Source organism: Eptatretus burgeri, chromosome 3 (assembly GCF_056783735.1).
Source record: "Eptatretus burgeri isolate ZD-2024b chromosome 3, Ebu_testis_v1, whole genome shotgun sequence".
Taxonomy (NCBI): Eukaryota; Metazoa; Chordata; class Myxini; order Myxiniformes; family Myxinidae; genus Eptatretus; species Eptatretus burgeri.
Window position 1 is genome coordinate 99,108,917 of NC_140963.1, and position 13,511 is coordinate 99,122,427.

General features: G+C 41.2%; 1 protein-coding gene across 5 annotated transcripts in view; it reads left to right on the plus strand.

Annotated features, from left to right (window-relative positions):
* The window catches only part of ATXN7L3 (ataxin 7 like 3), a 109,480-nt gene extending 97,533 nt beyond the window's left edge, over positions 1-11,947 (plus strand). For 3 of the 5 annotated variants that reach the window (XM_085874660.1, XM_085874657.1, XM_085874658.1), the window contains 2 exons: positions 2,594-2,832; positions 10,487-11,947. In XM_085874660.1, the coding sequence (XP_085730786.1) occupies positions 2,594-2,832; positions 10,487-10,623 (376 nt within the window). In that variant the 3' untranslated portion in view covers positions 10,624-11,947. The remainder of the gene's footprint in view (positions 1-2,593; positions 2,833-10,486) is intronic. The other 2 variants (XM_085874661.1, XM_085874662.1) reach the window with 1 other exon arrangement.
* Positions 11,948-13,511: the final 1,564 nt, after the last annotated feature.

Genomic DNA, 13,511 nt, shown 5'->3' on the forward strand with positions numbered 1-13,511 from the left:
CGATTCGGAGGTATATAGATGAGACATTCAAAGATATCAGTGAGGAAAGTGAAAAAAAAAAACATTTTGAGCACTTTATCGTTCATAAACCATTGCGGCCTGTTCAAACTCAGGCATTGTTGAGCAGGCCGAACAAAATGGCGAATTAAGACTCCAGTGAGGTAACCGAGGATGCACATTAAGACCCCATCGAGAGCGAGGTGTCCAAGATGCACCTGATAAATGATATAATTAAATATGGCCATTAATTATCTTCAAAAGGGTTGTTTTAGTTAACCCAAACACCCAATTTTCACTGACTAACTCCTTTGGAGTTCCCTTAGTATTCATGAAAATTTTCAGGCTGCTAGGTTTTGGCGTTATGGAGGAAACACACACACACACACACGCACACACACACACACACACACACACTAAATGCCACACACTCACGCACACATTTATTTTTATAGATTGGTGGACTTCATTACACGAGTTGGATGTTGGAGTCTGGCAGAATATGTCCAGTGGGAACGGTAAGATGGAATTGGGTACCATGATTCTGGGGACATTAATGATACTTGGAGAAACCTGCTGAACTTTCCTTCTTTAAATGAAGCAACCATCTGCAACACATGGTTCCAGAAAAAAGGACATCTGCAAACATACCTGACTACACTCCAAGTCAAAGAAATGGCATCACATTGACCTTGCCACCATTGGACAAAAGAACCGTTTGAGGTGACTCAGTGCCACAGTTAAGCCTGGTGTGGAGTGCAGCACAGATCACCAGCTGCTATGCATCATATTTTGGATGTTGGTGTGGAAGTGCTGCCGTACACTGAAGAGTATAAGTATCACCAGGTTTGATGTATCTAAACTGAATGGGAGAAGTGCAGATGACAAAGGAGGGAACATACTCAGAGGGCACTTTCAAAAATTGGTATGCTCCATTGACAAATAGCAGTGTAAAGAGAATGGTTTAGTTGAAGAATAGCAGTCAGCGTTGCGATCATCTCATGCTGGGTTGTCCAACATATGGCCTCAGGGCCAGAGTCCGGTCTGCCAACTTTGTATGATAGAGGATGTCCAGTTGCTGACTGGCTGTGGAAGCTAATTTTGAAATGTGGTTTGCCCAAGAACGTGAGACTGATAGTGAGACCCAGGAGTTTGAGTGACTGAACTTACTCAAGGGGATTGTGAAGAAAGTAGATGGGGGAGGTTCCCAGATGATCCTTTTGGAGAGACAGACAGAGACATAGTTAAGGGGATCAGTTTTTGTACCTTTTTGCAATGCAGTGATGTTGGCTGATTTCCTACCAAGCATATGGAAGACGACCTCGGGCAAATGATAAGGTGAAAACAGCAGAGAGTGAGAGAGAGAGAGAATGTGAAAGAACAGCAGAGCAGGTTTTTAGGACACGTGAACTGATACTGTCCGGTCCAGTTGCAGAATCAGTCGAGGTTTGACAGAACCTTCTCAGGTGAAAAAGACAGAGTCCAGGTACGACTGGAGAGGGTGGGGACAGAGAACGAGGGGTTATCTCGCTCTTCTCTCTGCATGTGTGATTAGGACGAATTTAGAGACAAAGTACTGTTAAAATGGCAGCTTTGTTTTCCAATTCATGTTCAAAATATATCATTCAATTTAAAACATTTTGTTCTTCAAACAAAAACTGACATTTGGAGACGGATGGACAGACATGAACCAATTGCTTAACCCTACTTTCCACTTTGCAGGTGTGGGGTAACAAGGCGCCACCAGGTTTTAGAGGAGGGAGACAACTTAAGGATACATGCATTCATACTGAAAGTTATCTCCTTGTTAATCTCTTCAAATCCAGACCGACTTCTCACCGAGACTCCTTGGTTCTTCTCCCCCCCCCCCCTCCCTGCTTCTGACCTGCATTTCTGAGTTGCATCACTTCTCTTCCCTCCAAGGCTCAATTTTGCAGTGTCCCACCATCTCATGTCATCCTCTATCTCTAACCATGATCCCTTCTACTCACATTAACTCTGCCTTAGCCAAGCTCTTCACAGTTTACGATCATCCTCTACTCTCCTCTTTTCCTTCATAAATCATTTATTCATGAGCTCGTTGTGTCCATCTGTTAACCCACTATCTGTATTTTGTTTTTCTTCCCTCTGTCATTTTACCTTCCTGTTACTCCATGAGCCTAGACTTTGAATGCCATTTTTTTTTTGGTTGGATTTTAACTCAGTTGCAGGTGATCCTTTGTTTCTTTAAAGAAGGTGTCCATCCAAATACAAATACTTCTTGATCTGGATCATTATTGTTGCTGAATCAGTGTATTGACAGGAAATTTCCAGGGTACCAGCATGAAAATCTAAGTCCAGATTATAATAGTTACCTTGGGCCTTTAACCCCCACCATCCGAACTCTCGCAAATTACTCAGCTGACTGTACATGCCCTACTAAAAAAAACAGTATCATGCAACAACCCATAAAGGAGTGTGTTGTTGTGTTATAAAAAGTGAGTGAGGGTGTTAGTAAAGCTGATTGTCCAGACATGCTCATGGGTATCCCTGACCCACAATTTTGAATCTTCTCCAAGAAGAGAAGATCTGGTACAAAATATTGTTTGTGCCACAGGGCATCTGCACTGGAAACAGAGGAGGTTGATGTGGATGGTTATGATGGGGTGGAAAACACATCCTATGAGCCATCTTGTCTGTGGGATGCTGCTTCGGACACCTCTCCCACTGACTCTGTATCCTCGAAAAACAGTGAGTCACCTCCCCGGCCACCCATCACCTGTGGCTATGATGGCTGTGGAATCTCAGCGAAGGACAGTGTCTCCCATGGAGTTGCAGATGATGCTGATCCTGAAGGTAAATTTTATTTTGCAACATGTTGTGTCAGGTTTCTTTCAGTCTGCAACTTTGGAATATTGGTATTGGTTATATCACCAATAACAGCAGCAACAATGTGTGGTAGTTGTTACATCGTGCAACTTGTGTGCGAAGGAGTGGAACTTCCCTCCACATCCTGTACTTGTTCTTTGCAGATAATGTCACGTCTGCGTTCATACATCACAATTATACTCGTGTGGCCATGTGACAAAACAGACTAGATAATGATCATAGTTTGTCCCACATATCCCGTATTTCATTCACCCTATCTCCCTTGCATTACATATTCCCCCACCCCCCCCCCCACACACTTTTTACTCTTTTGTATTATTAGCCCCCATTGGACTTGGTCTGACATGGGACCAAATGGATTTGGTCTCGATTTTCGTGTTCGTGCGTGTGCCCGCAACCATATCTCGGATATGTATAGACCGATTTTATTTGAACTTGGCAAAAAGATAAAACATGATGGCTTACATATGCATGTCATTTTTGTTTTTCGAGATCATATCTAAGATGCCCGACTGGTGGCCATTTTAGTTGTTAAAAAACCTGATGTTGAACACGTCCTCCACCATTTCTTGGACATGCATTTTCCGATGTTCAAACTTGGCTTGCAGATAAGGAATGATGGCTTACATATGCACCTGAATTTATTTTGCGATCTGATCAAAGATGGCCGACTGGTAGATTGGTGGCCATTTTAGTTGTAAAAAAAACCGATATTACAAGGAATTATAAGGAAATTATGCACAGGAGGAGGCCATTCGGCCCATCGTGCCTGCGCATCACCAATACCAGATTTAATAAATGTCAATGTTGAACACGTCCTCAACTATTTCTTGGACATGCATTTACCGATATTGTTCAAACTTGACACACACATAATGAATGATGGCTTACATATTCACATCATTTTTTTTCGAGATCGAAACAAGATGGCCGACTGGCAGATATTTTGTTACTTAAACGTGTCCCCATCCATTTCTCAGACATACATGATCTGATTTTGTTCAAATTTGGCACAAGCACAATACATGATGGCATACACTTGTACCTAACTTAATTTTGTGATCTTATCAAAGATGGACGACTGGTATACTGGTGGCCAAATTAGTTGTAAATAAATATAGGCTTGCCCTTTAACTCTGTGCAGCAACATTAATAAAACAACAGTTGCTATGACATTTTATGTTATTTTTCCTTGTTCTCTGTGGTGCCGCACCACTCTGGGTGGATAGGGGGGACTTAACTTGCCAGTCCTCTCCCACCTTCTTTACCATGACGGAGAGGTGCCAATTACATCTGTGGTGTCATGCCACACAGTCTTTCGCGAGGCACTGGAAATTTGCAGTGAGAGTCAACATTTCGGTTGAACTTGTTTGCATCGATCTGAAGAAGGTACCTGAAACTGGTACTGAAAATCATAAAGTGAGTTAGGTATTCAGTCAAAACTCTTCCAAAGTGCGCTTGAGATGCATTGTGCAGTTTTCTAGTGTATGTGTGTTAACTGTCACTTATTCCCATCCCCCCCTTTTTTTAAAACATTGATCTTGGGTTCGTGTCCCCCTTTTTTTTTTCCATGCCCAACTCAACCCGGGATGAGAACCATGCTACCCTGACTGGGTTCTCCCACTGCCCGTATTTAATCATGTCTCTGAGCTGAGTAATAAGCTCTTGCTTTCATTTAATCTACATTTTGGATGGACGTATGCATTTGTTTAATGGCAAGCCTTAAGGCCTCGACTAGCCAACTCAGGGGCTTTATCAGAGTCTTTGATCTAAGGTGAGCTTTTTGGCCCAAGAGAAATGCTACATCTGTGAGCGATTGTAGACCTTGAATGTGTATTTGCCACCCAGCGATAAGCTCGTGTCTCCTCTTCCGAATCCAATGCAAATTCTCTTTTTGTTATGCCTATTCAGTGCTTTTAATGGGCGCCAAAAGAAAAAGGACTAATGTCAGCCAAAAATTTGGTCTTTCCTTTCGGTTTCACTCACAACTAACACATTATGCATCGGGTGATTGATTCTCACGCATAGGGTGAATTAACTGTGACCTTGGCCGTTTTACACTGAAGGGAAACCTATAGGGAGGGTATGGCGATTTCAAATATGACAGCTCCAAAGATGTCTGACTTTGCATAGCAGTCAGCAAGTACCAACATGGTGGTCGTAGTATAGAAATTGTGGGTGGAGTCAGGTGAACTTTCCAACCAATGGATGGAACCCGGAAGTATGCACAGCTTCTTTTGTAGTTAAGATGTACACATCCAATTGACACCTGATTGGCTGACCTTCATCCTATCGTGCTCCATTCACTTTAGCAAAGGGTCAGGATAAAATGTGTGTAAGCTTGCTTTTAAAAATAATCCAAACTGGCTGGATAAATTAAATTGAAATGTAGTATCACGGGCATATAGTACAACAGAAGGAATTGTTAGAATGTGAGAACCATGGATTAAAAATAGAAATCTGATTTATTTTTTTGAGAAGTAAATGTAAGAGTAAGAAGTAAGAAGAGTGAATAAAATAATTACAATGTCAACAAGGCATAATTTGTGATTATAGAGGTAAAATAAAATCTTAACTCATTATTATCCCACCGATTGCAAACTGGAGGGAGTTGGTAAATATAAAAATCATGAGGATAAATGACATGTGAAAGGCATAGAGTCTTTGGTCATACAAAAAAATTGCCATGTCTAATATATAAAGCTCATTCTAACCACTGACTGACTCACTGACTGATATTAAAGTTCACTATAGTCCATGGGCCCAGGCATATATCGGTACCATCTTGGGAAACCAAACTTTAGGGCGACTAAGTTATTGGTAGGGACTATATGATAATTTCAATACATGATAACCATTCCAGAAGAGCAGCTTAGTGTATGTATTTTGCATTTTTACCATTTTACCATTCTGAGATATTGACGTTTTGGGGGAAAATCAAAAAAAAATTAAAAAAAACCAAGGACCACTGGGAAAAAGTGGCAGAGCTGAAGTCCACTGAGGAGGAAGCAGACACCCGAATGCTTCTGCATGCTCTGCATGCAGCAGAGGCTGGGTACAAGGCTGTGGTAATCACTGCCGAAGATACAGATGTCCTCGTGCTGTGTCTTGCCTTCAATAAGGACATCCCATGCCCCGTGTATCAGAAGTGTGGTACGCAAACCCGCACACGGTTCCAAGACATTGACAAGCTTGCGAGATCGATGGGAGACAGTGTCTGTGATGCCCTGGTTGGATTGCACATGTTCTCCGGTTGTGATACAGTCAGTGCCTTTGCAGGCCAGGGAAAGATGGGTGCCTTGAAGCAAATGAAGTCGGATAAGACCTACCAAGAGGCCTTCAGTCAGCTCGGTCATTCATGGGAAGTATCCACCGAGCTCTTTCAGAAGCTGCAAGAGGTCACCTGCCACATGTACGTGCTGTCTACCAACACCACGAAAGTCAATGAACTCTGACATCAACTCTTCTGTGCCAGACGGGGAGAGATAGAGTCCAGTCAGCTTCCACCATGTGAAGACTGCCTCTTCATGCACGTCCTCCGTGCAAACTACCAGGCTGCTATTTGGAGACGCTGTCTGCAATGCCAACCCTATGTTCCAAGTCCCAAGGGTTGTGGATGGACCACTGATGATGACGGGAAGCTGGCCATCGAGTGGATGCAGGGTTCTCCAGCACCGGATGCAGTGTTGCAACTGCTTTCCTGCAAGTGTGGACGGTCGTGCAAACTCCCAGACTGCACGTGCCTTGCCAATAGCCTGAAGTACACTGACATGTGCAAGTTGCAAACCTGCAGCAACCAGCCCGCTGATGTCGAGGAAGAGGTTGTAGACCTCGAGGACTCTGATGCTGATAACAGTGATGAAGACTAGACTACTGATCCATGGTGTGAATGTTTTGGCACAATCACAAGGACATTCATGGCCACAAATATGCATGAGTAAAACATAGTACATTAAACATGCCACAGTAGTGTGGTGAAATTTGGGTTATCCGTAAATTTCACATTTTGGACGCTTGTTGCAACTCGGGTAGGGGAAGGGCAATTCCTTTAACTGTGGTAAAAACTTGTAAAATGTTCACAAATGTTTTCCTCATACAACATGTGCATATTGTAGGCTACTGCGGTTCAGTAGCACTACCCAGGGAACTTGTATGAAAATATTATAAATTAAAATGTACTGAAAATCACTAATCAGCAACATTTTGATAGGCCCTATTGTTCGCCCCTTTCTGCCATAAAACAAATTCTGCCTTCAGGAATGACTGACAGGATTATTCGGATGGTATAAATAAAGCATTTCAGACATGTATTTGTGGTTTGCAGTTCATTCTCGCCCCATGTGGAAACACCAATTGCATCATTAGTGAATGTTTCTGAGTTTGCCTTTTCGCTTTCATAATGTGGAGGGTGGGTACATTCCAGAGATGATAACTACCAATAAGCTGCTAGTCTGCAATGGTTATCACATCAAAATATGATATATATATATATATATATATATATATATATATATATATATATATATATATATATATATATATATATATATATATATATATATATACACACTAATTCAAAAATCTATAACTAGGATTTGTTTCCTGAGATGGTACCGACAAGTGGAATTTCTGCCCTGGGCCCATGGACTACTACCTTCCGAGTGACGTTGAACACTGAAATTTTACTTGTTGATGGACATCGAAGCCGATACACCGGGAAAAATCCCAGAACCGTCGGAAAGCATCCGTAAATGAAAATATAAATAAATGAAAAAAAAGTAGAAAATAAATTTATGGAAAATCAAATGCAGGTGAGCGATCCGAGACAATCGGGAAGCAAGGTCCATATGCTTACACAATGTGTAAGCACACCTCTTTAGTATATACAGTAGACTACGCGTAAGTTGGCAGCGTGTAACTTGTCACTTCGCCTAAGTCGGCAGCGTCAAAAAGTCCCGAATTTATCTAATGTTAAATCCCTTTGAATAAAGTCTGTAAGTCGTCAATTCGTCTAAGTCGTCAGATGTTGTCCGTTCCCGCGTAATGGAAACTCAAGTAAATTAACACTCCTAACTCGTCACACGGAACTGCTGCCTCGTGAGAAGCCCGATTTCATGGAATTGTGCTGCGCGCTCATTGGTGTACACCGCCAGTGATAGGCTATTTATAACTGATAGGTTATTTATGCTACCATCGCGAACTGCTTCCGTTTGGTCGGGTTTGTCAATGCGGATTGCAGCGCCCATGAAGTTGATGAGGAGAGCGATGACGACCATGGAAACCAGTTCCGCAACGTCTGGGAAAGACTCGCTGAAATCTTTGGTTCAGACGCGATGCCCTCATTGGAAAAATACATCAACGTGGATGCTGAGTTAGGCAGCACCCAACAAATGACTGATGCAGAAATTGTGGATTCTGTGAAGAACGTCTCTGACGATACGGGTGACATGGACGATGTGGACATTGTTGATATTGAGGACTCAGGGGAGACATACATTCTAAACGCGCCTCCAACTATTCAGGAGGCATTCAGCACCCTGGATGTGATGCGCCGATATTGTCTTTCGGTGGAGCATTGCCCAGACAACATCATGGAATATAATGACCAGTTTGAGTCCTTTCTCATGCACCAGATGCCCAAGAGTTTGAGGCAGTCAAACAACGGATTACTTCGCGAAGGAGGAAAGGATCGATCGAGCTTAGTGTTGAAGTCCGATCACGGTTTTATATTGGCTTGTTTTGTACATCACCGCACTCACTTACACATAGGCATTGAGTGGTAGTCATCACCACGATGACTGTGTGTCATGTAATTTGTCGACATACCATCGCCGATGGTATATGAGTTGTCTTACAGTTGTTCATTATCTTTACTTTTGATAAACTGATTCATGAATTCCATCTTTGCTTGATCACTTTCCAACTCACCAATGAACCCCCACCTATGCCCCGAGGATTGTGTTTCCCTTTTGGTACAATAGCTGGCTTAGAGATTGTTGCGCCCTCTCACACGTACGTGTCCAGGCCACGCGCGACTTCATCCTTCACCCCACAGTCATCATGAATGTTCGCATACGCGCAAGTCATTATACGTCTAAGTCGTCACTTTTTTCTCGGTCCCGATGATGACGACTTACGACTAGTCTATTGTATGTATGTATGTATGTATGTATGTATGTATATATATATATATATATATATATATATATATTTATATATATATATATGTACATGTATACAATGCCAATAGAAAGTCTACATTCCTATTCAAAATTTTCACCTTTTGTTGCCTTCTAGCCTTGAATTATATTGCATTAAATCAGACTTTTTCCAGCTTTATTTACACATCATAACCCACAACTTCGAAGTGAAAAACAAAATCTACAAATTTCATAAAATTAATTAAAAATTCAAAAGGAGAATATTTTCGTGTCTACTAAGATAGTGTCTACCCCACTGAGTTAATACTTGGTGGAAGCACCTTTGACAGCAATTACAGCCGTGAGTCTGTTTTTTTTTTTTTTTTTTTTTTTGTATACCTTGGTCGAGGCTCGTATGAGAGCTAACACACAACTCACAGCAAGGAGGCATGAGACAAGAGGGGCGGGAGTGGAAGGGACAAAACAGTGGGGAACAGACACATTAGGTGAACCGTGGAAGGGAGAGGGATGGGGATGGGACGGGGAACATGGCGAAGAGAATATGGACATTTCAGGGACTTTCAGGAAGGAAAGTAGGAGAAATGAAGGAAGTGGGCTTGGGTGGATTATCGGGGGTAGAAAAGATCGAGGATTTGGATGGGGGAAGATGAGAGGTGGTGGTGAACAGCTGTTTTGAAAGCCTGGAGGGAAGAATGGGAAAGAATAGAGTGAGGAAGTTTATTCCAAAGGCAGGAAAAAAGAGGAATGAAAGAGTGAAGATGGGCAGTGATTCGTGATTTTGGTAGTTTTACCAGAAGGGGGTTGTTGGCGGACCTTGAGCGCCCTGTGGAAATGTGGTGGGGACAAATCGCAGAGAGAGCAGGGGGGCAAAGGCTGGAGAGGAGTCGGTAGAAGACAGAAAGACCACCGACCAACCTGTGGTGATGGAGTGAGAGGCCCAAAGACTCAGCTTCATTGCGGGAGATGCCGATGATCTTAAATGCCCTGGTTTCGACAGCGTGAAGCCGAGAAAGGTGGGAGGCAGGAGCACCAGCCCAGAGGGGAGAGCAGTACTCCATCAGGCTACGGACAAAAGCTTTGTAAGTGGTCAGGACTATCCCAAAGTGGGCGCTCCTCGACGTCCCGTCAGTACGGACTGTTGGGATAGGTCTCCACCAACTTTACACACCTTGATTGGCAATAATTACCCATTCTTTTGTACAAAACTGTTCAAGCTCAGTCAAGTTGCATGGGGAGCGTTCTTCACGTGATTGGCCAACCCAACTGAGGTCATTGCCAGCTGAAGCATCCTCGGTAATCGGCACAACGTCGCATATTGAGTGAGTCTAATTTCGGTATTTGATTTGATCTCTTACCATTGGGTAAAATTAATTTGCAAGGTTTCACTTCAAAAAAGATCACTGTTTTGATAAATGCTTTTATAGTTGTCTTTTTGCATGTGCCCTTTTCCTTACCTGCAGGCACAACTTCCTCTGATTCTAAGAAGAATAAGAAGTCACATTTACAGTGTAGCCCTATACCTGCTGCACAGACTGGCATTATTGCATGCTCTGGAAAAAAGAAAAAGCGTCCACCAACACCAGGCTCTTCACCATGAATATGCTGTTTTCCATCTGTTACCATTTGAAAAGCTTAAATGCACTTCAAGGACAAAAAGATCTTCCTCAGTAACTCTGCTTTGTGCATTCAACGTGGATCTTGTGAGAACACTGGCCATTTGTGCTCACAGTCAGTCTCTCTCTCTCTCTCTCTCTCTCTCTCTCTCTCTCTCTCTCTCTCTCTCTCTCTCTCTCTCTCTCTCTCTCTCTCTCTCTCTCTCTCTCTCTCTCTCTCTCTCTCTCTCTCTCTCTCTCTCTCTGTCTCTCTGTCTCTCTGTCTCTCTGTCTCTCTCTCTCTCTCTCTCTCTCTCTCTCTCTCTCTCTCTCTCTCTCTCTCTCTCTCTCTCTCTCTCTCTCTCTCTCTCTCTCTCTCTCTCTCTCTCTCTCTCTCTCTCTCTCTCTCTCTCTCTCTCTCTCTCTCTCTCTCTCCTGTTCTTAACTCCCTCATGAACTGTGCCAGCAACTGACGACAGCCAGAATCTAACTTTGCTGAACCGATTCTGAGTTTTATCACATATTGAATAGGAGGAGATTGTCGCAATTTTATTTAAACTGTTAAGCTGAATATACACTGTCGGTTGTAATATATGGAGTTGGTTGATCAATTTCTACAATCTATGAATTGTCAAGTTATGGCTGATTAACACAGTTGATGAGTAGAACACTCATAGGGATCAGGTGATCTCTGCAACTTGACTGTGCCCATGCATCCCTCATGTACTTTTGTTGTCTATTACAAATAATCTGAAACTTGTCATTTCTCGCCCACTATTTTATGGATTTTGTCACTTTATCATTTCATGGCCTATTACCTGCAAGTGGTATCACATAGTTTATCAATAGCCGAATATCTCTGTATATTATAATTGGTGGATGTAACTGTATAATCTCTTGGCTGAATAATTCTTAAATCGTAAGATACGATGCTTGAGTCCTAAAACAGGGATTTGTACTGTTGTGGATCATCTGTCGTAGATATGGAAATTTACCACGGGGGCCATGGATTGATTATGGATTAAATATCAATAACATGCTTATGATTCATGCATGTTTTTCATGTTCTACTTTGACATTCAACTTCTCTTCAAATTTATTATAATTTCCTTCTTTCAACTGAAAAGATTAAATAGTACATCTAATGTACCTTTGTCGTCCTTGTATGTCAAATTATTGTGTTACCAAGTACAAGTGTTTTTATAAGACGTAAGGGAGAAAGTGTGCTGAAACATTCACTGTGAACATTGTTATAATAAAGTTTTGGAATCCTATTGACTGTACAACTTGGAAACTGAATTGCAATAAAATATGATGTGACTGATTCCATATCCATACTACGAAGATTATACCCCATTTTATGTCGGGGATGCATTCCTGAAAGATGGGACCAATATCGAAACGAATGTAAGTCAAAGCAATTTTTCTCATAAGAATTAATGGAATGAGGGTGCATGTGTTCCAAGTGTCGTCATCTGCTTAGATGATAATGGCGTTACATGTTTTGCACTTTCACAAATTTTTATTTTGGCATTTTTATAGATGGTACACACTGTAGTTGGAGGCAAACCTAATAACCCAGCAACATCAAATGCACATTCACCAACATCCATTCGAAAAATAAAATAATTTCACTTCTCAGGTTACACTTTTGCACTTCCTCTTTGCCACAGATACATCCTTGTTAAAGCACGCAAAGGAGGCATGAAGCTTAATGATCAAAGATATTTCACAATAAACTTCACAAACCATAATTATATCGGAAAACGTAGTCTGCACGCCACAAGAGCGAAACAAAAACAATGGAGGGTATCCTGAATTTTTTTTTTCCACAAAAATTTTTTTTTTTGCATTTCTACATGTTTTAAGTGATTTCCAACCCCCCCCCAAAAAAAAATTGTTAGAGAATTATAAAAAATATTAATTATTAGACTCGTCTTTTAAAAACGATAAATGTATAAACAGGTGAGCATTGGGTGGCTTTGACACCAACTCTGGTTAATTAGAATTTCAATGCTTGGTTTAACCATATCAATTGCCTCAATGATTGATGTTGGTGTTGATTCTTTAAAGCGGAACAATCTTATTTTCATATATCCTTTAAATGCTTCATCAGTATTTTCAATGAAGTATCCAAGTATCCCCTCTTTATTCTTCTTGTGTTTGCGTGATTGAAGGTGTTTCTTATAATATTTATATTCATGATTACAAACATTACAATGTGTTGTATTCACCATATTTATATAGTACGAGACGACCCGTGAACCCGTTGGGTTCCTGTTGTGATAGCGGTTGATTAAAAAAAAAAAAAGACAAAATTTTAATATTATTTAGTAGTCAACTTAAACTTGAAGAAAATTTGAGCATTTACCTCAGGAGTCATCGTTCAATGAAGCACGTGTTTAATGACAGCATTCTTGGTTCATCTCCCATCCTTCAGCAATACTTTAAAATTTTCCTTCACCTTTCCTTTGAACGAAACTTGATATTGCGCGTCACTGTGAAAAAAAAAAAACGGAGAAAAGAAAGTCAAAGAAATTATTGTGCGTAATCTTGTAATCACAATTTTATTTATTAATAAACACGGAAGTATTAGATCAAAATGGTGATGATTATTTTATGCTTAAAAATAAATTGTTCTTTGTCGATACTAAATGTTTGAGATTTTTCATTAAATCATTTCAAGAAAAGAAAAGATAGCTCCAGCAAACTATACCGCTGAGGTTGTTTGCATTGATCAAATTCGCCCGAAGAGTACTTGACTGAATCGGGAATTGATTTTTTAATAATTTTTTTTTGTTGCCCGATTTGAACAAAACTTGATACTGCACACCGCAAGAGAATGGTGAGTAAGGTGGCCCTAAAAATTTTGTGCTATCGTGTACTATTTTGG